The sequence below is a fragment of the Stigmatopora argus genome, chromosome 16 (assembly GCF_051989625.1).
Source record: "Stigmatopora argus isolate UIUO_Sarg chromosome 16, RoL_Sarg_1.0, whole genome shotgun sequence".
Classification (NCBI taxonomy): Eukaryota; Metazoa; Chordata; class Actinopteri; order Syngnathiformes; family Syngnathidae; genus Stigmatopora; species Stigmatopora argus.
Genome location: NC_135402.1, coordinates 10,936,602 through 10,960,548, shown reverse-complemented (window position 1 = coordinate 10,960,548; position 23,947 = coordinate 10,936,602). Strand labels below are relative to the sequence as shown.

Sequence of the window (23,947 nt, the reverse complement as noted above, 5' to 3'; positions counted from 1 at the left end):
CATGCGTGTTGTGCGTTTTCTGGTCCATGTGTAGGAGAAACTCGTGTGAAGAAACCGTTCAGTGCTCGTAGATATCTGTTATACACGAAAGAGATGCGGCAAAAAAGACTACAATGATAAACAGCCTCTCATGTCATGGCCACCTGGCTTTTTCGCATCTCAAATTTTTTCTCATATCTAGAGCTAATTATTGGCTTGAAATTTTCCTCGTAGGTAGAGCTGCTCGTATGTAGAGGTACCACTGTATTAGTATTGTAAGATGTTTTTGCTTGAGAGAATAATGGTTAATGGGCGGTCCGGTCTGGTGGTGCGAGTGATTAGCGCTTCGGCCTCACAGTGGGAGACCTGGGTTCAAAGCCAGGTTGGTCCACCTGTGTGGAGTTTGCATGTTCTCCGTGGGCCTGCGTGGGTTTTCTCCGGGTACTCCGGTTTCCTCCTGCATTCCAAAGACATGCATGGTATGCTGATTGTACACTCTAAATTGCCCCTAGGTATGAGTGTGAGCGTGAATGGTTGTTTGTCTCCCTGTGCCCTGCGATTGGCTGGCCACCAATTCAGTTTGTCCCCCGCCTCTGGCCTGAAGTCAGCTGGGATAGGCTCCAGCACCCCCCGCAGCCCTAGTGAGGATAAAGCGGTTCAGAAAATGAGGTGAGATGAGAGTAATAGTTAATAATTGCTTAAATTTTTTAATATTGAATTCAGTTTTCTTTTTCTTGTTCTTTTTTAGCATGCTGACTAAAATGTTTGATCTTGGGAGAATAAAAGTGAAATTAAAACAAAAATATGACATTGAAATGTTAATCAAAATTGATTGAATTGAATGCTTGTCATTATACAAGTATAATCAGATTTAAATGCAGGGAATTCAGGCTTTGCTTACCTTGATTACCTCTTTGTCAGTGGACCGGCAGCTGGTTAGGCTGCTCACGTCATTGGTGGAGCCGTTGGCCTCTACAGCCAAAGCTTTCACAGGCACTTTCACCACTTTGCCTGTTAGCACAGCGGTATTCAACACATCGTTGCTCTGGATGGGGAAAGAATACAGGTAGATTAGTATAATCGGTTGATAAAAAGACAGATCAATTGTTGTACTGTGTAAAAAGAGGCTGAGTGTAGTGCACAAGATCAACAAAGCTACTTAAACAAGGTCAGTGAATGTAAAAGTTCTAGCAAATTATTATAAACAAGGTTATCTTGATACAGAGGTATAAGCAAGATATTAAAGTTTCAAGTGTTTATGAATCATTATTAGCCACATTACATACTATCTTTTAGAGCACATGTGTCAAAGTGGTGGCCCGGGGGCCAAATCTGGCCCGCCGCATCATTTTGTGTGGCCCGGGAAAGTAAATCATGAGTGCCGACTTTCTGTTTTAGGATCAAATTAAAATGAAGAGTATAGATGTATGTTACATTTCCTGATTTTCCCCCTTTTAAATCAATAATTGTAATTTTTTAATCATTTTTTTCTGTGTTTTTAGTTCAAAAATCATTTTGTAAAATCTAACAATATGTATAAAAAGCTAAAATAGACATTGTTTTAGATCTATAAAAAACTGAATATTCAGGGCTTTTAATCCAGTTCTTTTAATCCATTTGGAAAAAAAATCTAACCCACATGAAATCGAGTTGACGTTAACGCGGCCCGCGAACCAACCCGAATCTGACACCCCTGTTTTAGAAGACGGGTGTCAATGGTAAAAGTGGTCGGTCTGCCATTTCATTTTGTGCAGCCTACAAAAGTAAATCGCGTCGACTTAATGTTTCACACAACCTGCCAAAAGTTAATAGTTTTTTTCAGTAGTTGATTTTACTCATGAAAGCATTTTTAAAAAGATGAAAATTAAGGAAAACAGATTTTCTGTTTGCCTTTTTTTTAAAATGTAAATCATAAATATTTGTAATCAGATCTAATATATTTACTACTTTCTTGTAAAACATGATCATAAAGGAAATATTCAATGTTTTACTTTTGTAGGAAACAACATTAAAATAAACTTTTTCAAATCTAAACAGCAGATATAGGGTTTTTTCCCCCCAAATCCTAAACAATCTAAAATTTTGAAAAGATAAATAATTAAAATGGCGAATCTTCACTTTCATTTTTCAATGCAAATCATTTTTAAAAAAAGAATATATTTAATGTTTTCTCTGTTTAATTAAAAATGAAAAGACAAAATAAACATCATATAATACTTATAACTTATACTAAATACTTATTTTTTCTTGAAATGGACTATCAGAAAATCTGTCAATTAATTAATCAATTATTCGTGGAAGCTTAGTTGGCAGACACAATGGCACTCTGAAGTTACCCGTGACAAAAATTAGTTAGACGCCACTCTTACAGATCTTTCTCAAGAAGTGCATCATACAACCTTAGATCGTGTAATTTTTTCAGCCCAAGTAATATTTAAGTACTGCCAAAGCCTTAGTTGTTAACATGATCATCTTATGTTGTTTCATTTAAACATAGAAACAAAAATAACGTGTATATCTACTCAACCTTACTCGTATGTAGGTCAATGAGAATAAAAGCAAAACAATTTCTTTTTAGGCGTCTGCCATTTACAGTGGTTAATTGAAATTAGTTTAGGTATTGTAAAAAAAAACATGCAAGCAAAGACCACTTACTTTTATAGTGCCTTTTACAGTTTGGCATCACGAAGCACATTACAATCACATAATGACACTGCAGCCAAGCAAGGCACTACAGTAATCCCTCGAATATCGCGGCTTCACTACATCGCAGATTTTTTTCTGGAGAATTTTTTTATTATTATTTTTTTTAAGTTCGTAAACATGTAGCAAGCAGAAGCCACTCCCCTATCTTCCGCTTTCTACTTGGGCTCAGCACTGAAGGAAAAAATGTAGTTATAATGGGGGTGATCCTACTTCGCGTTTTTTTGTTTATCGTGGCCATGTCTGATCTACGTTAACCGCGATATTGGAGGGATTACTGTACCAACACACTGGGAACAAAACAGAGTTCAATGTCTTGACCAAGGACACTTCAGCAATGGGTAATCATAGATAGGAATTGAATCGATGTCTTTTCGGTTACTGGACGATTCACACTAACAGCTGAACTGCAGGTGCTCTCATGTTCTACGTTAAATGGGACACATGGATTATTACAAACGTGGCACAATACTAACATATTCACTCTTTCATCAGGGCCTCCTTATAATACCCAAACCTGATTCAATTTTTAATCTAACCAGTACTAAAACTTGTACACTGGGTGAAGTAAAACTAAGCTGAAGCTGCACTGTAAATTGTCACAGAAATTGGATCTGGCTTGTTTTCTTTTTTTAAACCTATCTAGTCTTTATTTTTTAATGTATTCCTGCTTTCCAGTTACTCTTTGAGTAGTTTTAGGCGTCTAACAAGTTAAGGCTGAGCAGCATTTAGCAGGTATCAGGCAGCATTTAGCAGATGTTGTCCGCCGGGTGCAGAATCTGAACTCTGTTGGCTTGACAGCTGCTGACCGCAATTCGAAAAAAGACATGCTCTATTAAAGCTCGCGACGCTGACCCAAACATAATCCACTGGATCAGAGCTAGGACAAAATCAGTAAAGAAATACCAGCTCTGTAGGCGGTTTCACTTTCAGAGAACCTTGGTACAACCTGCTGCCACCCCATTTGCATCTGTTATATTGAAATGTCCACCATCCCCCGTTGTACTTCCCACTTTTTTTTTCTTCTATTTCATCTTGATTTCTTTTTGAAAAAGAACAAACTCTACTAGAACATAGGTGGAGTGAAGCAAATTACCCACTCAATCACTACCTTATTTTCTTGCTGCCTTTGTTTACACAAGGCGTTGTGATTCAAGCACAAAAAGTAAGACTGAGATTTTGGTCCCTCCACTGCTTTAAATACCCCAACCTTCCGACTTGTGCACCCACTCAAAGTAATTTCTTCTGAAAAGCGTCTCCTTGACCATCTGTCTACTTTTTGAAAGCCTCTTCAGCTACCCTTTCATTTCCTCTCTAGTGCTACCTCTTTCCACCCACATGAGTGTTACACCCTGCATTCGATCTTGACACACAGGGGGAAATAATCAGAACAGCGAGATGTTGTTGTTAGTTCAATCCAAACTTTTACTGTCATGATTCAACAGACCTCCCGTGCCTCAAGCTCTTTGCTAAGACATCAATAATCGAATACCGATCTACTTTAACATGCCCCACACTTGCCATGTGGATCCAAGGATCACCAATCGAACACCGATACACACATTCAATCCAAACTCGTCATAGCTTCTTTACATGCAATCGTTAATAAATCAAACACTCTAGCATGTCACACTAATAAATCAAACACTCTAGTATGTCACACTCTCCCCCACAAAAACAAATGTCGTCCCGACATCAGTATATTCCAAATATCTTCCCCTTGTTGGTTGTTATGCTGAACAGTCTAGCGAACTTGTCATTTCACATCCTCTTCTGTAAACTGATACTCATGAAAACTCCAGGCGGCAAGGGCCACAGTTCAAATATAATCCACAACTCGTACGGTCCACGTTCACTGGATGGAAACTGTAATCACAGTCCGTAACAGTCCATGTTCGCATAATACATGTCACCCTTGTAGGCTCAAGCCTGTTGGAGTCCATACATAAAGGGTGGTTGAATGTAATATGGCTGCAGGTGTCCTAACCAAGGAACCACTCCTGGTGCAGGGTAAGAAGGTAGCAGCTGATGTGGTGACTGAGTACTATAACAGGAGGGGACACCAAGCTGATCATAGGTCGTTCGTCGTGGTGGATGTCTCTCCCTTCTTGGCCGTTCATAAGTCAACGCCTCAGGTTCATTCACAGTGGTTGGCGGAGAGGTCTCTGATAAATGATCATCACGAGGATCTTCAACAGCCAGATTTGTTCCCTCACCAGGCAGGTCCTCCCGCTGATAGTCATCTTCTCGTTGTACTGGTCCGGAAGCAGGGCCCTTCACTCCGAGTCTCTGATTCGCTGACAGTGGCCTGTGCTCAGACTCCATCCCTTGTCTCCCTTTCTCCACTTTGGCCTTGTATAACTCCAGCTTGTCAGCTTTGATTGCGCGTTCTCTCAGCGCATCCAGTTCATCGCGATAGGCGCGGGCTGCACGGGCGTCTACGAGCAGCTTCAAATTCTCCTGCTGGAGCCTCTTTATTTCTTCCTCCATGTTTTCCTGCTGGTGTCTGTTGTCCAGCAGTTGTTTATTCCTCTCTTCTAGCTCTTGTCTAAGTCGTCTGATCTTTGCCTTTGAATCGGCAGGTTCCACCATCAGGTGTTGCTGAGTTCCCACCTGCTGCTGTTGCATGCTGGGAGGATTGACGATGGCCAGTGGACTGGGTGTGCCACAAAGCACACGAACCACACCTTCCCTTTCCTGAGTTAGCTCTGCTATAGTCTCTTCTTTTAGTGGTCTGCCTCCTCGGATTTTACATCCAGCTTGGAAATGTTCTCCACTCCCACACCGATAACAATGTGTGCACTTCACATCTCGCCCTCCCTGCTGACAAGCAAAACACCTTCTTGGGACATAAGCAGGGCGGCTAGTGTTCCAGGGGGGTGCTGGGGGCTTGCTGTAGTAATTTTGTTTTGCAAAAGGTGGCTGGGGCTCCCTAACTGGTCTTCTAACTGAAGGTGGGAGGTAGGACTGAGGCTGAAACATAGCCTGCTGTAGTGTCTTTCTGATCTGAGCTATCTCTGCACTGAGATCTTTAAGAGAAGCAACACTTGCCTTAAGTTCAGTCAACTCCGCTCGTACCTCACGGGACACTTTTGGTTTTTCTTCTCCAGGGCAATTGGTAGGTCGTAGTTCTTCTGAGTGCACCTTGCTAACATGTGTCGCTGCCTGTGGGGTACTAAACTTCTTTTTATTTCTCCTTTCTGTTTCATTAGCACAGGCTACATTTAACCTCTCTAGCAAAAGCTCATCTGAAGTCTTACAGTTCAGCAAGAGAGGCTGCATATCTACTCTAACACTGTCACTCTGGAGACCAGTGAGTATCGTGTGCAAGCACATACGCTGGACTAAACTTTGGTTGTACTGGATTCCTGATTCTGATTCTCGAGATGCAAACAGTACCTTCTGCCTAAGAACTAAGACTCGCATTACGAAACTTTGAGGAGTCTCTTTGATATGCTGCACTTCTGAAGCTAACTGCACATAGAGGTCGGTAGCACTCCTTTCCTGAAAATGAGCGCGTAGGATGCGTTTGAGTGTGGGAAGAGTGAGGTTAGGTTTCTCTTCCAAATAATTACGTAGCTGCAAACTGGGGGAGATAGCTCTGATAACTGCATCAATAATTTCCACATCTAGGTAACCCCTATTCAGTCCATTTTCAATTTGATGAACAAGGCTGGAGTATGTCAGCTTGTCCCTTTGGCCTGGTTCACCTATCTGGCCAGCAATTTTGAAGTCCTTGCGCCAGTATGAGCTTGGCTGGGGCTGGGGAGACACACCCCCTTGAGGGTCCGCAGCATCTGGTAGCTGGGGCAAAGTTATTGGAGTCTCTTCCAATCTTGATCCTTGCTTTTCGTTTTCATCTATTTTGACTTCATGCTTCATATCCGATATTTTATCTTTCAGTTTCAACAATTCAGACATGCCTTCATCCTCTACTTCCTCTAGTTCTTCTCTTTCTAGGTACTTTACAATGTGAGCCACTAATGATAGACGCGATTTCCGTTTAACACTTCTTAATATGTTAAGAAAATCACATATTTCCAGTAGGTTATTTTCCGTCAGGTTGTTCAATGTTCCTACCACCTCTTCGAGTAACTGTTCCATTTTGTTGACGATCTAGGAGCTCTGTTGACTGTACAGGAGTGAACTCTGAACTGGCACGTCTTTACCGTCCCTCTGATGATCTCGTAGGCCTCAGATGACAAGTACTCAACCGCCAACTTCCAGTTCTTCTTAAACAGCAACACCTCCTCTCACTGCCATCTGCCTGGTTTGTAGTGTTTGGGGGGATTTAGCTGGCTCAGAATTCAGTGAGCAGGTCTTGGACACTGGACATCTGAACAGCAATCCCAGCGGTGCCTCCAAAATGTTACACCCTGCATTCGATCTTGACACACAGGGGGAAATAATCAGAACAGCGAGATGTTGTTGTTAGTTCAATCCAAACTTTTACTGTCATGATTCAACAGACCTCCCGTGCCTCAAGCTCTTTGCTAAGACATCAATAATCGAATACCGATCTACTTTAACATGCCCCACACTTGCCATGTGGATCCAAGGATCACCAATCGAACACCGATACACACATTCAATCCAAACTCGTCATAGCTTCTTTACATGCAATCGTTAATAAATCAAACACTCTAGCATGTCACACTAATAAATCAAACACTCTAGTATGTCACATGAGCAATCCCCCTTTTTCCCCAGAGATACAAATCATGTGTTCAAACTTAAAGGCATTATTCTTCAAAACAACCAACTTCTATCCTTCATTTATGTTTCAAGAATTCATCTTCACTGTGCTGAAAATTTGCCTTCTGAAAATGGTTAGAAACACCCTTTTCGCCGAAACAGAAAATTGTGATGACATAAATGTGACGAATCATTAATTATTGTAAAGGTAATTAATGTAAATGTTTGTGTCATTAGTATAGTGTGGGTAGTATACACTCAGCTTTCACCCAAGTCCTTAGTGAGTCGGGCTCACAGTTCTGGGGTCGAGAGTTCAATCCCAGGTGGGTCTCCACTGTGAGAAGTTTGCTTGTTCTTCCCAGGCTTGCATGGGTTTTCTCCAGGTACTCCGGTTTCCTTCCACATCCCAAAAAAATGCAGTGTAGGCTGGCTGAACACTTTAAATAGCCCCTGTGTATGAGTCTGAGCGTGAATGTTTGTCCGTCTCCTTGCTCCCTGCAATTGGCTGGCCATCAATTGGGGTGTCCCTTACCCAGTGACCATAGTTAGCTGGGATAGGCTCCAGAATCCACAACAGTAAAATTTCAGTACTATTGTGTAGAACATTTATTAATTTTCTGAACCACTTACAGGGGTCACGGGGGTGTTGGACTCTAACCCAGCTAACTAGGAGCATCAGGTAGGGTACACTGAATTGGTGGCCAGCCAATCACAGTGGACAAGGAGACAGACAACCATTCATGCTCACACTCATCTAGGCGCAAATTAGAGTGCTGACCCTGCATATTTTGAGGATGTGGGAGGAAACCGGAAAACCCAGAGAAAACCCATGCAAGTCCGGGGAGAACATGCAAACTACACACAGTGAGAACCCACCTGGGATGAAACTCTCGACCCCAACACTGTGAGGCCATTGTGCGCTAACCACTCAGCTCAACTGTCTTCAGGTGAAAGGCAGACTACACCCTAGACTGGTCGCCAGACAGCCATAGGGCACACAGGGAGACAAAGGACCATCCGCACCCCCAATCATACCGCCACCAGCGGGAATCGGGCCCGCGCCTGCCCGCACTGAAACCAGGCGAGTAAACCTCAACACCACGAGGTGGCTCGTGGGAAAACAGATTTTTTAAACAAGAAGCCCTATTTTATGTGAACATGGTCTAAGTGCAAGTAAGCTCTTTCTAGTGAAACAGTGGTGAGAGGTAGAAAATACCTACTTAAAAAAACACCCATTTCCCATTTAACCTTCTGCGACACCCTCATGTGCTCCATATAGACAAAAACAAGGTGTGATTGCCAGGTGGTTTTCTGACGATCCCTTGTGGGTCATTATGGACCATGTCACAATGGTGTGGAAACACTTCTTACCATCACCAGAGGAGCCAGTCCCACATAGTCTCGCTGGGTGGTGTAGATCCGCATCTGGCCCACATCCCTGACGTTACCAGGCTGATCCAGTCTCCAGGAAATTGTGTGAGTCTCAACCAGTTCGGAGATGTCTTTTGGCACAAAGTCCAATTGGAGGACTTCTACAAGACCCCTGTCAGAGAGATTTATGTTAAAGATGTAAATTTAGAATATCAAGAAAAGTTAACCTAATTCTCATTTTCTGAACTGTTTTATCCTCACTAGGGTCGTGGGGTTGCTGGAGGCTATCCCAGCTGACTTCGGGCCAGAGGCGGGGGACATGCTGAACTGGTGGCCTGCCGATCGCAGGGCAGAAGGAGACAGACAACCATGCCCTCACACCCATAACAAGGGGCAATTTAGAGTATCCAATCAGCTTACCATGCATGTTTTTGGAATGTGGGAGGTAACCGGAGTAGCTGGAGAAAACCCACAAAGGCCCGGGGAGAACATGCAAACTCTACACAAGCGGACTGACCTGGATTTGAACCCAGGGCCCCAGAGCTGTGAGGCCGACACGCGAACCACTGAAGCCGCCGGGCCGAATAAGTTTTAGTATAATTATACAAATGATTTTTTACAAATGATGTCTTTATGACATACATATGAAGTATAAAGCTGGAATTTATCCTATTCATTGGATTGTGTTCTTATTACGTAGAAAACATAAGCAAACTCCAACCATTAATTTTGCACAATATACATTATCTTCAAATGGTAACCTGGAACTTTTTCATAAAATTTTAACAATAATTAATAAGTCAAGGCACAATAACTCTGCCCTGACAGAATGATGGTGATGACATTTTCAACTTTGTGGTCAATGGAGGGATAGAGAAAGAGGGCAAAAAATATTTCTAGTTAACTCGATTCACTGCTGTGGCAAAACATCTCTAGAGCTCATACACCGGGGACCTGCCTGCAGTCTTGTTTCTTGACATTTAAAATATTGGTCAAAACAAAAAACAAAGTTTGCACTTCTATTTACTCGGTTCACAAATGAGAAATATGGAAAATTATGGAAATAGAAATAACAGTGAAAAAAACAAGCAATTAAGAAGGCCATTGAAAATATAATCCACTTTTGGGACTGAGGGGAGTGTGGGGAGAAATGACGTAGTGAGTCCCCTGAAAGTCATTGCATCAGGATGAACATTTTTTGAGACACTGCTTGAGCTGAATCTGAAACTGACAATAAATCTGTGTGGTCACAAATTTGAGATTTTAGTTGCATCAAAGGACAACAAATCAAAATGCTCCAGGTCATGTTGCCTTCAGCCTTTCAGAAACTCATTATGAGCATCGACTCCAGTTCCAAACCATATAAACCTATTTCAATTCAACACAGATCCAAATGAATTAACTCCAAAAGTGTTTTTCAGCTGTTCGTTGACTTTCCCTGGCTACAATACTGGCAAATGAATGTTCGCTGCGAACCCTACCAGAACAAATAAATTGGATGTTTATTGCCACCTTTGCCAGCCAATAAGTTAACATTTAAAAATAGATGAATACATTCTAAAACCTGATCTCCCTTATACCAGATTCCCATACTCTGAAAATGATGTTTCCTGGTTTCTGATAGGATCTGGGACATCTTTAGTTAAATCTCGTTTCCGGCCTATACTATGTATCAAGTTTGCATGTTCTCCCCATTGCTGTATGGGTTTTCTCCGGGTTTAACCGAGCTCATCCCAAAAACATGGCCACTTCAAAATGTCCTTTGGGATGCGCTTGAATGCTGATTTGTCTTCTTGTGCCCTGTAATTGTCTGGTAGCCATTTTTAAGATGTACCCCGGCTAATGCCCCTAGTTAACAGGGATATACCCCAGTACCCCCGCAACCCTTGTGATGTTAAACGGAATGGAAATGAATGAATAAACGGCCCTAACAAATATCATAGCCAACGTGTTTTACACAAATAGCCTTAACTGTAAATCTAAGGGTGTTGATGGATGAGGTTCAACCTGCCAACCGGCGTCTGTGACAGTTTTAGCACCACTCAAGTGAAATATGGTTGAAATGAAAGTTCTTTGCATTTCAGTTATGCAGTCATTTTGGATGTGCTTTTTAATAAGATGAAATATATTTTATTGAAAATGAAGATTGAATGAAGGGGATGGACGTAGAGACAATTTGATCAGGCTTTTCAGTGTGTCAGCACAATGTGTTGTGAGACAGAGATTTCTTTTCCATTTTCCTTGAAATCCTTAAATGGAGGAGGAATTAAACACTATGTCATATGACTTCAGAGTTCAGTAAATCTGCATGTGATTTGTGTGTGATGGACGGGAAAGATGGTTGTCCCGGTGAGGCTAGCACATGTGACACAACTTGGACTAGCTCTCCTTTCTAATCTCTCTTTTTGAATGCGCAAGAGCTTAAGCCTGGATAACGGAGCCGTGATTATGGATGATTACGGATAAGTGGGTCGGGCCGGACAGCGGGCGGTCGTGTTGGTGGGTTAGTGCGGGCGGGAGGTTGCTGGGCAGACATGGGTGCTAGTGTGTGCCATGTAGCATTCATGTGAATATTTACATATATGACATTTATTGTTGTCAGGAATAAGGCTAATGAAATCAGGCGCACGTTTAGATGCTTTTGAAACGCTAGATTGTGTAGCGAGATTATAACTGAATAAATAATTATTTTTACCTATAGCTGGGGCTTAGATCAGTGGATGTTATCATGAGTTGTGTAATTTAATTTTTATGATAGATTTAGATTTAGAATATTTACTTAATTTACTGTTCAATTATTTTTTTCACATTTTAATTAGGAATGTCTCGGTGCAATTGTTTTTTACTTCTGACCAGTTTTTTTCGATGGATCCCCATGTTACGGAATGCCTCGCTTACGTTTTATTTCATGATATTAAGTGGAATCCAACGTTTTTTCATCCCTTTCTCACGGCGTCCCTTGCTTACATTTTATTTAATGTTATAAAGTGGACTGCGATATTTTTTTATCCCCTTCTTACGGCATTAACCAGAATTTGTCTCTCCCGGGGAAACATTCTAAAACTCGGTTGGTGTGCGTAAGTATGACTGTGTGAGACACTCGTCTCACACCACGCTAATGCGTCACTGCATATGTCAAGATACTGGTCTGCTATTGGTCAGCGTAACTAAGACGCCGAAATATTATTAGCTGAAGCTAGCCAAAATGGCCATAACCAGTGGACGATTGGTACAATTATCAAGAAAAAGGAAGCCATTAAAGCAAGCGAGTCTTCCAAGGGGATGACTATCCTTGCCAGTAAAAGGACCTCAATCAATGAAAAGATGCAGAGACTCCTACTCTGGGTTAAAGAGAAGGAAATTGCTGGAGATAGGCGCCATCTTTGTCAATCTCGTGGAAGCCCAGAGAGACAGCGGAAATAAAAGAACGTCGCAGAAAGCCTCCCCAGAGTTCAATTCTTCTCATGGGTGACTTCATCGCTAATTGCCATACGTTTCTATTGAGCGCCACACGGCAATTTCAGGTTATTGTCATATGGCGTCTACTGTATAAATACGGATTGTACTGACCTTTTTGATGTGATCGCAACCTTCCTTTGACAAAATACAGACACAGCGTTGGCGATGCCGACTTTCCCCGGCTCTATCTTGACATCCCATATCATCGGATCACTAGGCCGCACACCACTGAATGACAATCCCGGCTTGACCATGGCCCTACAATAAATATGTACACAAGACAAAATGTGAAACATTTAGAATTCAGCATTGAAAAGTAGTCCGCACCTTGTTTCTCTAGTTACTATCAATTCCGGTAAAGACATTTACATGACAGCACTTTGAAAATAAATAGCACAAATGCCTGTTGTCTCAACCCCTTAGACGTGAAAGAAAATCATTTAAAAGCCATAGCGTGCCATTCATGGTTATGCGAATGTTGACATGGCCTCAGCATTCTGCCTATGAGTACTATTGTGGATTTAGAAATGAGACTAAATGCCAGTCTGCAACCTGCTAAGTCGTATTGTCACAAATTATCTCTGCGATTTTTCACCTTTCTGGCTCAAATTCATTTGGTGGTTTTTGTGTAGCGCTTTGCTGTCATACTTTGTCAGTGTAATGGTGAGATGTTGCACAACACAGTGAAATAAACAGTCAATCAAGTGGCTTTCTGTCACAGTCACCCATTTCTTTGTTGTTGTAGCTTGTCTACTGCAAAAGGATCGTTTTGCTAAGCTCTTGTAATTTTAAGCATATGACATTGGTTTGTGTTGTGGTATTGCTCACAAGGTTCCTGTTTCTTCTGTGTTGTTGGAATACTTTGGATTTAACATGATATGTCATTGAGGTCTTGTAGCCTACTTTATATCCTCCCTCACATTTTCTGCCTGGTAAATAATAAATACTAAATGAGTTCTACAAATCTAGCCACAGGTTAAGCCCATGAAATTCAACTCAGATTTCCAAAGACGGTGATTGATCACAGTTGTATCGTGATTTAACTGACAGGGGTGTGAAACCGATCCTCAACGGGCCGCATGGGGTGCAGGTTTTCATTCCAACTGAATAAGAGGACACCTTTTGCAAGTGTAATCAGTTTATTAAAGTCAGGTGCTACTTATTTCAGAAGACTCCTCATTGGTTAAGCTGTTGGCCCTGGATCAGTTGAAACAAAGACCAGGATTTACTGCGGTCCTCTGTGGAATCGGTTTGACACCCTTGGACGGCATTTGCTTTTCTGATGCAGGGTATCCTCAGGTTATGATGTCCTCGATCTACAAGGTTTGGACTTTTTGATGTCCGTGCCTCGTCTCCCGTAGTTTCTGTTTAGCGAGTACATAGTGCTTGTCTGTGTTTCCTTGCTGGCCAGGAGGATATTATCCTTTTTTGTTGTTCTTTTTGCACATTCTGGCGCTAAAGTAGAAAGCTGGATCTTCTAGATACTAGGTTAAAAGAATCACAATTTTCTTAGAAATTAAGTTTAACATCATAAAAAGAAACGGAGGAAGGACAGAGATGCAGACGCACATTGGAAAAGATATGCTGCATAAAAACCAAAGTAAAAGAACTTCCAGTTCATGTAATCTGAACAGTAATGTAACGAATCGGGTTGTATGTATACTTCCGGCTACAATGTTGATGTGTTAAGTGCTGTGCTATTTGTCTCTGAATGCAACGCGTGTCTTACTGGTGTGACAGAAGAAGAGTTAGACATGGCGAGTTGGTTTTTGGTTTCATTTTGTTGGCACACATTAATCCTGTTCCATGCTTTCAGTTGCAAATAAACCATGAAGAGCCTAACTCTCCACCAACCTCTCATCAATAATGGCTAGTGCAGCATCTTACTTTTTACTTCAATGTATATTCTATTTTTTATACTAGGTATTTTGACCCGAACTTCGACTTTAACAGTGAAATCCGACTTATTCAGAAATTTGGTTTACATCGCCAGCATGGGAAATAATTCAGTCTCCAGGATTGCCTGTAAGTGTTTTTTTTGTATTTTTCAACCACATCAAGCTGGATGTAGTGAGTAACCAACAAACAGATGAGTCGCAGACTGCGGGCAGACTGAGAATTAGCATTAATTAGCATTCATTTGTGTTGGCCCCAGGAGAACTAGGAGTTAATCAAATTCAGACATGATGCCGACTTGACATGTAACGCTTATGATGAATCATGTGAATGGAAGCCATCATCCCGTAGGGTTCCAACCAGTACCTAAATTTGTATAGCAGCCAAGCTTCTGTCTGGCTGTTACATCACAACAGTCCTAATGCATTATGGGAATATATCATAGCACAGGCCTTTGAGCGATATGTGCTGGAGTGATTTGGGAGTCAGGGAATGATTTTGGTCCAAAGTTAAAATGTGTGGCATCACACATCATTTGTCGCTGAAAACAAGTCCATCTTTTCATGGCTAGTATCAAGGGAGGACCTGGAAATATTCCAAAGAGAATCCAGACCTGCCAGCTGAAGCGCCAGAACATCTGTTAAGAGTTATTTGGAAGAACGTATCTGCCAACAAACAATTCTACTTGATGATGAAGTTAATCTTGCCAAGAGTTACAGAAAATGTCCATTCTCTGTCAATATGTTGATTCTCCGAAAAAAAAAATCTGTTATAATTCTGAATAAAATGAGAATTTATGGTAAGAACTTCTTCCACATTTTTCTTTAACAAAGGTATTCAAGATGTTTGGTCCTATGTCTGTGTCACCTACAAAGTTCTTCTCGTTTTTGAGTCCAGTCAAATGTAGAAATTGGAACAGTCAATTTTCAGAGAGGTTGGCCGAAGGTTATTTTGAACTGTCAAGTGAGAGTAAGTGAGCATTGAAATGGACGTACAATCGCTAACATTTAAACCAACACCATGCAAGATCAATTTGGCGATCAATCTACACTGTGACCACTGGTGAAAACTTTTGAAAATTTATCTCATATACACTATGCCCTCTACAAGAACCATATAGAGCACATATATCAATTAAATATTACCAACATTACCATACGGTTGTTGAAGGACCAAAATCCAAAAAACTGATCTGAATGGGAAATGAAACTGAAATAGTTTTATTGGTTGACGAAGGATTTTGTTATACTTTGTGTTCATTCAGGAAAAACAGTTTAACAGAAGATGGTTCTAGGACAGTGGTCCCCCCTTACTATTCCAGAAAGGGCCGCAGTGGTTGCGGGTTTTCGTTCCAACCTGCAAGAGGAAACCTTCCCACCAATCTGTTATCCTCGAAGTGCAACCAGTGGATTGCAGTCAGGTGCTTCTTTTGTCAGCAGAAACCTCATTCGTTAAACTGTTTGTGTTGGATCGGTTGGTACAAAAACCTGCACCCACAGCGGCCCACTAGGACCGGTTTGGAGACCTCTGTTCTAAGAGGTAGAGAGAAATTGAGAACTTTCAGAATAATTTCAGAAAATTTTGATTAACTGGCAATAATACCTGGCTAAAAGTAATACTGCAAGCTCACCGCCATGTCAGGAGTAGCTATATTGTACTTATAATGTGAGTGTGTTGTGGGGTCACCCTGTCGAATGAAAAACACCTTAGTACAAACAATTGTGCCTCCCCATATGACTGTCACTTAACTATAGTTTTTTTCCAACTCATGCTAAGATAGTGGTCCCTCAATAATCAGATGAGCACAATGACCATTTTTTATTTTCATGCATCCTGCACTGCTCAACAGGTAGGTATGAACATGAATGAAATCTCACATATAACACGCCTGCACCCACTTAATCCTCACAGTGGATTTAAATTATTTCCACCCTTAAGAGTTAACCTCCTGATTCATTTTCAATCAGGGCCAGAGATAATCTGACCAAGTCCCACTGGAGAGGAGTCAATCTTGTACCTAAGACATGAAGTAGAGCAGAGATTTCTCCCAGAACCTTTCAATCACTTTGCCAAGCTTCTCAGAGTGAGCCTTCACTTAGATTTAGACTTAGACTTTGGGACAGTCTCATTCTCGGTGTGCCACTAGGTCAGACATACAAAGACTTGGAAGCACCAACCCAAATGGGGAAATGTCACTTGTACGGTCATTATGTAGGATTTTCAGAGTATGGGTAAGGAGGATGGAAATCTGAATAGTCACAGAAAAAAGTCAGATTTGTTTTCAAAGGTCAGAATCGCTTCATCCAATCGTATTCATTTCGTTTAATGACGGGCGCTGAGCTGTATGAGGTCACTGGGTCAGTGTGTTTGTGTCGGCCCACTCTTATGCAGGAGATGGTCAGCAAGACTGATACAAGTGCAGGTTTAACTCTGTTTCCCGTGGATTAATACACATCATTTCCTGTCTCTCCATTTTTACGCAGATTTATTTTTGCACAGTATGATAAGGATTAGATTACATATGTATACGTATGAGCAGAGAAAAAAGAGAGTAGTACAACCTAAAGACAATTCTGCTAGTCCACTCGGCGATGTGCATCGAGAGGCAGCCAGAAGAAACTTTGAACAGATTGCTGGCTGTCTTTTTATTCTATATTGTCTTCAATTTAACCCATCAGAGAGAATGTTTATTTTCGTGCTCCATGAAACAATATCCATTATTCATGGGGTAAAATACCAGGAGAAATCACTCTAATCTTGACAGGATGTCGAGGTATGAAAACCAGTGAATCATTTGCCAATTATGTCCCTGCTTATGGAAGAGTGCTCTCCAGAACTCCCCCGCTAACTGAGATGTTAGACAGGATCAAACATGTCAGTAATTTATGAAAGCGATGTAACTGTGGCAGCTGTAGTGGCACTTGTGTCAAGCCCCATCAACATTTAAATGTCTTAAGTAACTATTTAAATGCATGGAGACGACCCCTCACCACGATGCTCACATCCACCGCACGTCCTGGCAATTTCTTTTCTGCTACCAGTGATGATCACATTTGGGAAAAGACTACAGGAGAAGACCTCATCTCTCATCGCATCTCATTTTCTGAACAGCTTTATCCTCATTAGGGTCGCGGGGGTTGCTGGAGCCTATCCCAGCTGACTCCGGGCCAGAAGCGGAGGACACCCTGAATCGTTGGCCAGCCGATCGCAGGGCACAAGGAGACGGACAACCATGCACTCTCACACCCATACCTCGGGGCAATTTAGGGTGTCCAATCAGCCTACCATGCATGTTTTTGGAATGTGGGAGGAAACCAGAGTACCCGGAGGAAACCCACAAAGGCCCGGGGAGAACATGCAAACTCCACACAGATGGACATGACCTGGATTTGACCAGGACCCCAGAGCTGTGAGGCCGACGCGCTAATGACAAATTGTTTTTCTACAATGTATTTTGTTGGATATAAGAAAACTATGGAGAGGATTGAAGTTGGGGGCGGGGGTTGGTGTTTTGATTGCAATTTGTGGAAGGGAGGGAGAGCGGGAGAGGGGGAGAGAAAAAGACTGCTGAAGAGCTGTAAAATTGTTTTGTTTTTGTTTGGTTTGGGGTTGTGGAATCATTTCAATGACTTAATAAATCATGTTCTTATGATTTTCTCTAATATTTGGGTGTCCCTTTAATCTTTCATACAAAAATAGGGACATTTTGATCATTTTCAAAGGGTTTCGTTCAGGGGTCGGGAACCAATGGTATCTTGAAGCGTGCATGTGGCTCTCTGCTAACCTGTAAGCTAAAATATGAAACCCGAATGCACCAATAAGAACCTCGCGTTGGCGCATCACTGTGTTTGTGAAACTACCTCAAGCTCCGCTATTCCGACCAATGAGAGCCTCGCTTTGGCAACTCAAAGTGGTGTTGACAACTCTAGTGCCGCTGTATTGACCAATGGCAGCCTCGTGTTGGCACATTAGTAGTGCCGACACTAACTCTAGCACCGCTGCATGGCCCAATGGTGTTGGCAAATTTGTGTTTGTGATTACCTCGAATGCGCTCCATTGATCAACGGGTGCTTTGCGTTGGCATATCACAATTTAAATGACAGCAACATTAACTCTAGCGCTGCTTTCGTCATGATGACTCCCTTGATTAGCAAGATCTCAACAATGTAATTAAAAAAAATATATAGATACTTATTGTACTGTAAGTGTTGAAATGACAAAAATGCACACATTTGTTTTTACTTTTAAATTATTTGAATGGCTGTGAAGGAATTACATTTAAAAATATGTTTTGTTTATGTCTCTCTGGGTTCAAAAGGTACCTGACCCCTTGTTTAGTTGGTAGGTTATTTTTGGGGGGAGAATCTTTGCATACAAATTCGTGCTCTACTCATGAAAAATCCAAGTTATGAAACCAATTAATTTCATGAGTAGAGGAACCATTGTACAGTGAAACATTGTAGCACAAAATAAATTCCTCTTTCTGCTTGTGGAGTGAGCTGATCTAAAATGCAAGACCTTCTCCTCGGCCGTCAGCTAGGACCATTTAGGATCTCTTAGCTTAAAGTGGAAAGCCAACACTTTCATCAGGTGAATACCAACTGAAGAAAATCTTTATAATAAATTGAAGGAAATCAATGATGTAGAGGTTCACTCGCCTGATTTCGATGTGGGCAGCCACAGGCCCGATTCCTGCTGGTGGCGGTGTGATTGTGAGTGGGGATGGTCGTTTGTCTCTCTCTGTGTGCCCTATGGCTGACTGGCGACAAGTCTAGCATGCCTTTCGCCCAAAGTCAGCTGGGTTAGGCTCCAGCAACCCCTCGCAACCCTTTTGATGATGCACGGAAAATGGAAGATGAATGAATGAATGAAATCAATATTTTTCTGATGTGTAATATGATGTAAGATCACATTTTGTTCGAATGTTAAAAAAAATGGTAAAATCTCAGGTCTCAGGTCACATCAAATGAAAATATGCATATATTTACTTTAATTGTTAGTTTGAGAATAAGCAAAATCATTGAACAAGCAAAACTTTTGATAAAAAACTATGCTTTTTTTTTGATGAGGCCTTGGTGCTCGTGCTCTTCAAACTAAACAATTTTTAGAGCATCAACTCTAAACAGTGCCATGAGACAGTGCTGAACTAAAGTAATGTTTGTTTCTTACCGAAGTGTGAAACTTTCCAAGGTAGAGGTACTTGACAACAAGACGTAAAATGTCACAACATCCTCTGTCTTGAGGGGCTTAGAGGAAGCCTGGATGACCACAGCACCCCCTAGCCTTAGACGAAAAAGTGTTGTATTCCCAGCCGGAGTTTTAAGCAGGTTGACACTTCCTATCCTTGTCAAGGGTGTCCCCGACCCTTCCAAGACTCCTGCTCTCCCCACTCCCACTCGTTGCAGGCTGTCCTGTGGCGTACATCGGCCGGTCTCATCTATCCGACTCTGGAAGTAGACCTCTACCACATTACCCTGAAGCCCTTTCATGGTCTCAGTCCGGCCCATTTCTTTGCTGGAGGTGCCATTTGGAACGAACAAGCTGAACCAGGCTGGTTCGGGCTTCAGCTGTGCCACGCAGAACTGACCCTGCGATACCAGGCACGCTCCGCGGACTTCCCTCGTCCCCCAGAAGGCGTAAGCCGTCACGCAGTGAGCTCTATCCTCTATCTTTTCTGGAGATCCGTCACCTTGGCGAGGCATGTGGAAGAGGATCTTGATGACCGGAGATGCAGAACGGACTTGTCGACCTAAAATGACGGGCAGTATCCTGCGTCCGGCGAAAAGGACCTCTAACGGAATGGGGGCATCCACATTGAGAGGACCATATGAGGCGTTGAGAGCTGGCTGGAGTAAACCCGCACCCGGATCTGTGATAAGGAAAGTCTGTGTGTGAGCTTTCAGGCTGGAGTTCCCACGTAGCCCAGGAATGTCTTGCCTCAATACGACGTGATCAACATTGAGGACCTGAAATTTGACAGCAGGATAAACAGGTAGTGGGGCGAAGGTCTCAGTAGGTTCTGGGCTCTGCTGGCTTTTAACATCTGTAGGACAAAGACATGTTTATAGTAGAATCAGATTAGAACAGTTTACTCGTTCTGGCGTGTTGTTTTATTTGCCTGTTTTTGGTGATCATTCAGGGATTACAGACAGAGATTATAGGAGTGAGATTTTTCTTTATGAGCTAAAGGCCTGCTTTGTCTTCCTCCAAAGATTTGGGGATATTTACACCTACACTTTTTGGTCCGGACCAAACCAAAAAATGTCAGTGGTGCACACCTATAGGCCTGAGGTGAGTAGATACCAGTGAACTTTGGTGCGGACAAAACAGCCGGTTCGAAGACGGCAAGGTCTTCTCGGTTCTCTTCCAAGCATACTCTGGTGCGTTTCACTGAATGTGTGAAAGCGAACACACCGTGGTTCGGACAAAAGCTAAAACCACATTCCTATTCCCATAACAGGCTTCCGTAGCTACACACATTATGGAAATTATTTTGTTTAGCAGTACATTGGCTACGATGAGTTGAGGTCTCTCGTGGAGCGATGAGGAGACAAAATGTTTTCTAGGTATTCATTCTTGCATTCATCTTCCATAGTGCGCATCCTCGCAAGGGTTGCGGGGGTTGCCGGAGCCTATCCCAGCTGACTTCGGGCAAAAGGCGGACTAGACCCTAGACCAGTTACCAGCCGGCCCACAGAGAGACAAACGACCATCTGCACTCACGATCATACCGCCACCAGTGGGAATCAATCTTGCGCCTTCCTGCACCGAAGTCAGGTGAGTCAACCTCTACGTCATCAGGCGTACATCAGATATGTACACATAAAATCGATGTTGCATCAGAGGATGTCCTCTGATTCGCCAAATGGTCCACAAACTCTGTATGAACTATGAGTGTGAATGCCGCAAGATGGAGCTCTGTGGTTGTGTACTTCCATCTATTACTGTCTTACCCCACCTACCAGACCGTTTTGTCCAATGATTGAATGATATTTGCAGATATGTAGGTTTGTCGTCCTGAGTCCCTTGCAGAAATTGCAATGTGAAAAGCAATGACACAAAAATCTACCCATATCACAAAAATCTATTTTATACAAGTTTATAATACGCCCTTATCTGGGATTTTGAACGTCCTTTGTGAAGATCAGATTCTATGGACCACCACTGGCATATATAGTTACTTATGGTGATGGGTGAATACAAATTTGGGGTAATCTAAAGACAGGATTTTTTTAGCACAAAATATTTTTGTCATGAGTTTAAAAAGCTCCAACTTTGTAAGAAATACAAACTGGAAAGTGGGTGCCAGAATTATATACAAAGGTGGTAAGGTCAAGGGGCTCATATGAGGCACTACAACGCATTCAGACTTTCTTATCTCATTCCTGAAATGGAAAATGTGAAGAGTGTAACACTCAAGCTGGAGAGTAAGACAAACAGGAAATCGAATACTTTGTCAAATGTCGAAACAGGAAATTATTCGAGCCTTTGTCCTGGATACGTCCGAAAAAGTGACATAGTAACAATAAAATTGTTCTTAGAGCTCACTTAGAAGAATCACTCTCCTTTCAATGAGAACAAATGATGTCTTTTCTCAAGTCCGTCTTCTTTGAGGAAATGACTCAATCCAGTTAATATGACATTTTCATTACATAGAACTTTTCGATGCACTAAATTTATCCATTCCATTTGTCTGGACATTGTAGTACACACTTGCTTTAGCCGCTGTTCATACACCAAGAAGTACAGCGAATACAGAGAAATACTTTTCCCTCAATTGTTGTTGTTTGATTAGAGTGGCAGCAATTTGTTAGGAGTCTTTATGATATTTCCAAAGTTTTGGAAAAGGTGCAATTGTTGATGGCATATAGTATAATGGACCTATATGTTAGCGTATTATACTGAGTGTTGTTTCTGATATTTTTTGAGTGGGAGATTAAAAAATAAAACAAAAAAGTGGTCGTAAATTCTAGAGAATTAGATCGTCAAAAAGTCATGCTCGCACTTGCAGTTCCAACAATTCCCACAACACAAATACAAAGTACCATACAGTAGTTGTGCTACAAGTTTCTGTGAGCTCACTTATAACTCAAAACATTTCTTTCTCAAACACTTATTGAAATGAATGGAAATGCTATTATTCCTTTCTAACTTCCTCAAATTATCAACTAAAGTGGTGGTATTTAATACAGGGGCGTCCAAACCTATTTCTACAGCGGCCACTTTCAGAAAAACCTGATGCTACAAGGGCCAACTTGACTTCCTTCCACTTTCATTTGTTAAACAGGATCAGAATGGAGTTAAAAATACAAGGTTTTTAGAGGCATTTATGGATTTTGGTAGAGCATGAATTCATTGGCTGCCATTGACTGCCTTGGATATCAAATCCATTTCAACTGGGAAGTCTGACTTTGAATGATTATACTTCACAGCCTTTGACGATTGCTGCCAGTCAGAATTGATTGGCTATTTATCACCGCCAATAACAGCCAATGAGTTCATACCGACATATGTATATTAAAAAATTAAACTTTGAATTCCCTTATGCTCCTGTTTAACAAATGAAAGTGGAAGGATGTCAAGTCAGATTCTGATCTTTCTGAAAGTGGCCCTTGTCTAAATACATTTCTAGTTAAGTATGCTAAATAGTTGTTTCAATGTCAAAGAATATATGAACAACTTACCTTTTGTTACAGCAGTAAGCACAGCAAATGTCACTAATGGAGACATGAAACGGAGGGGAAAGTTGAGCATCATGTCACAACAATCGACGATGGCCCAAAGCAGTGGAAGAGAAAACCCGAAAGATATCTTGAACTCTACGAGATCCCTTTCATTGAAACAAAAGCATCATCAAAAAGGAATTTCTTGTGCTAACGGTGGAATGAAGCTGTGAGAAGTGATGCCGCACAACCACAGATGACACAGCGTCAGGCAGGACTGTTTCCATGGCCAAAATCAGTCCACATGTGCAGTGTGTCAGATTAACGGAGGCCACGTGGGTGGAGGAAGAGCTGCGAGCAAATTAAATGCACACGAGGTCAAAAGGATCAGCGGTTTCTCTGTGAGTCACTTTAAATTTGATCTAACAAATGATGAACATGACTCCATGCCAAGGCTTGAATTTATCTGATGGCATTATTACTTTGACACTTTTATTTCGGTGACACTCGCATCATCTACAGGCAGAATATTATTGCAATGCGGTGAATATCTCCTAAGGCCTGACAATTAATATGCCTGCAGATAGTTTTTTTTGTTTTAATCAGCATCTCTGCTGTACATAAGCCATTCCAACCAATCCGAATGCTTCTCCCACAGTGTAAAAACAGATATGGTGCCTTCTTGAGGCCAAGAGTAACTGTTTATTTTCATTTATTTATTTATTTTTGATATTTTTCTTAATGAGTTTTGAGTAAATGCCTTAAAAATGTTCAAACTAGCATCCCCTTGCCCAGTTTTATAGGCCCACAGCAAATGATATTGACACTTGCAACCTTTTATTTTTTTTATAAAACCAGCCCTCCTCGAAGAAAAATTTTGAGCCATTTCCCCTTATTTGTGTTGAATTTCCCTGAATTTAAAAGGCAATCAAATGTATTACCTAAAACAAATTTGAAGTATCTTACTATTTTGTGGAATCAAATTTTACTTTCTTTCTAAATGTCTTTCTCTCTCGCACTCTCTCTCTCTCTCGCACTCTCTCGCACTCTCTCGCCCTCTCTCTCTCTCTCTTTCTCTCTCTCTATTTGAACCTTAGTTTCCCTAGAATGACTGACACATGACGATAACACTTAGTTTTCGGGCCTTCATCAACCAAAAAGTCATCGTTATGCAGGCATGA

The 23,947-nt window shown here is 41.6% G+C and overlaps 1 protein-coding gene across 1 annotated transcript in view; it reads right to left on the bottom strand.

Moving 5' to 3' along the window:
- The window catches only part of LOC144090983 (transmembrane protein 132D-like), a 35,523-nt gene extending 12,464 nt beyond the window's left edge, over nucleotides 1-23,059 (bottom strand). Inside the window, exons 1-5 of the mRNA XM_077622939.1 lie at nucleotides 22,788-23,059; nucleotides 19,273-20,146; nucleotides 12,319-12,465; nucleotides 8,749-8,920; nucleotides 881-1,024 (exon numbers count right to left, since the gene is read on the bottom strand). Coding sequence (XP_077479065.1) covers nucleotides 881-1,024; nucleotides 8,749-8,920; nucleotides 12,319-12,465; nucleotides 19,273-20,146; nucleotides 22,788-22,860 — 1,410 coding nt within the window. The 5' untranslated portion in view covers nucleotides 22,861-23,059. The remainder of the gene's footprint in view (nucleotides 1-880; nucleotides 1,025-8,748; nucleotides 8,921-12,318; nucleotides 12,466-19,272; nucleotides 20,147-22,787) is intronic.
- Between the last annotated feature and the right edge of the window lie 888 nt (nucleotides 23,060-23,947).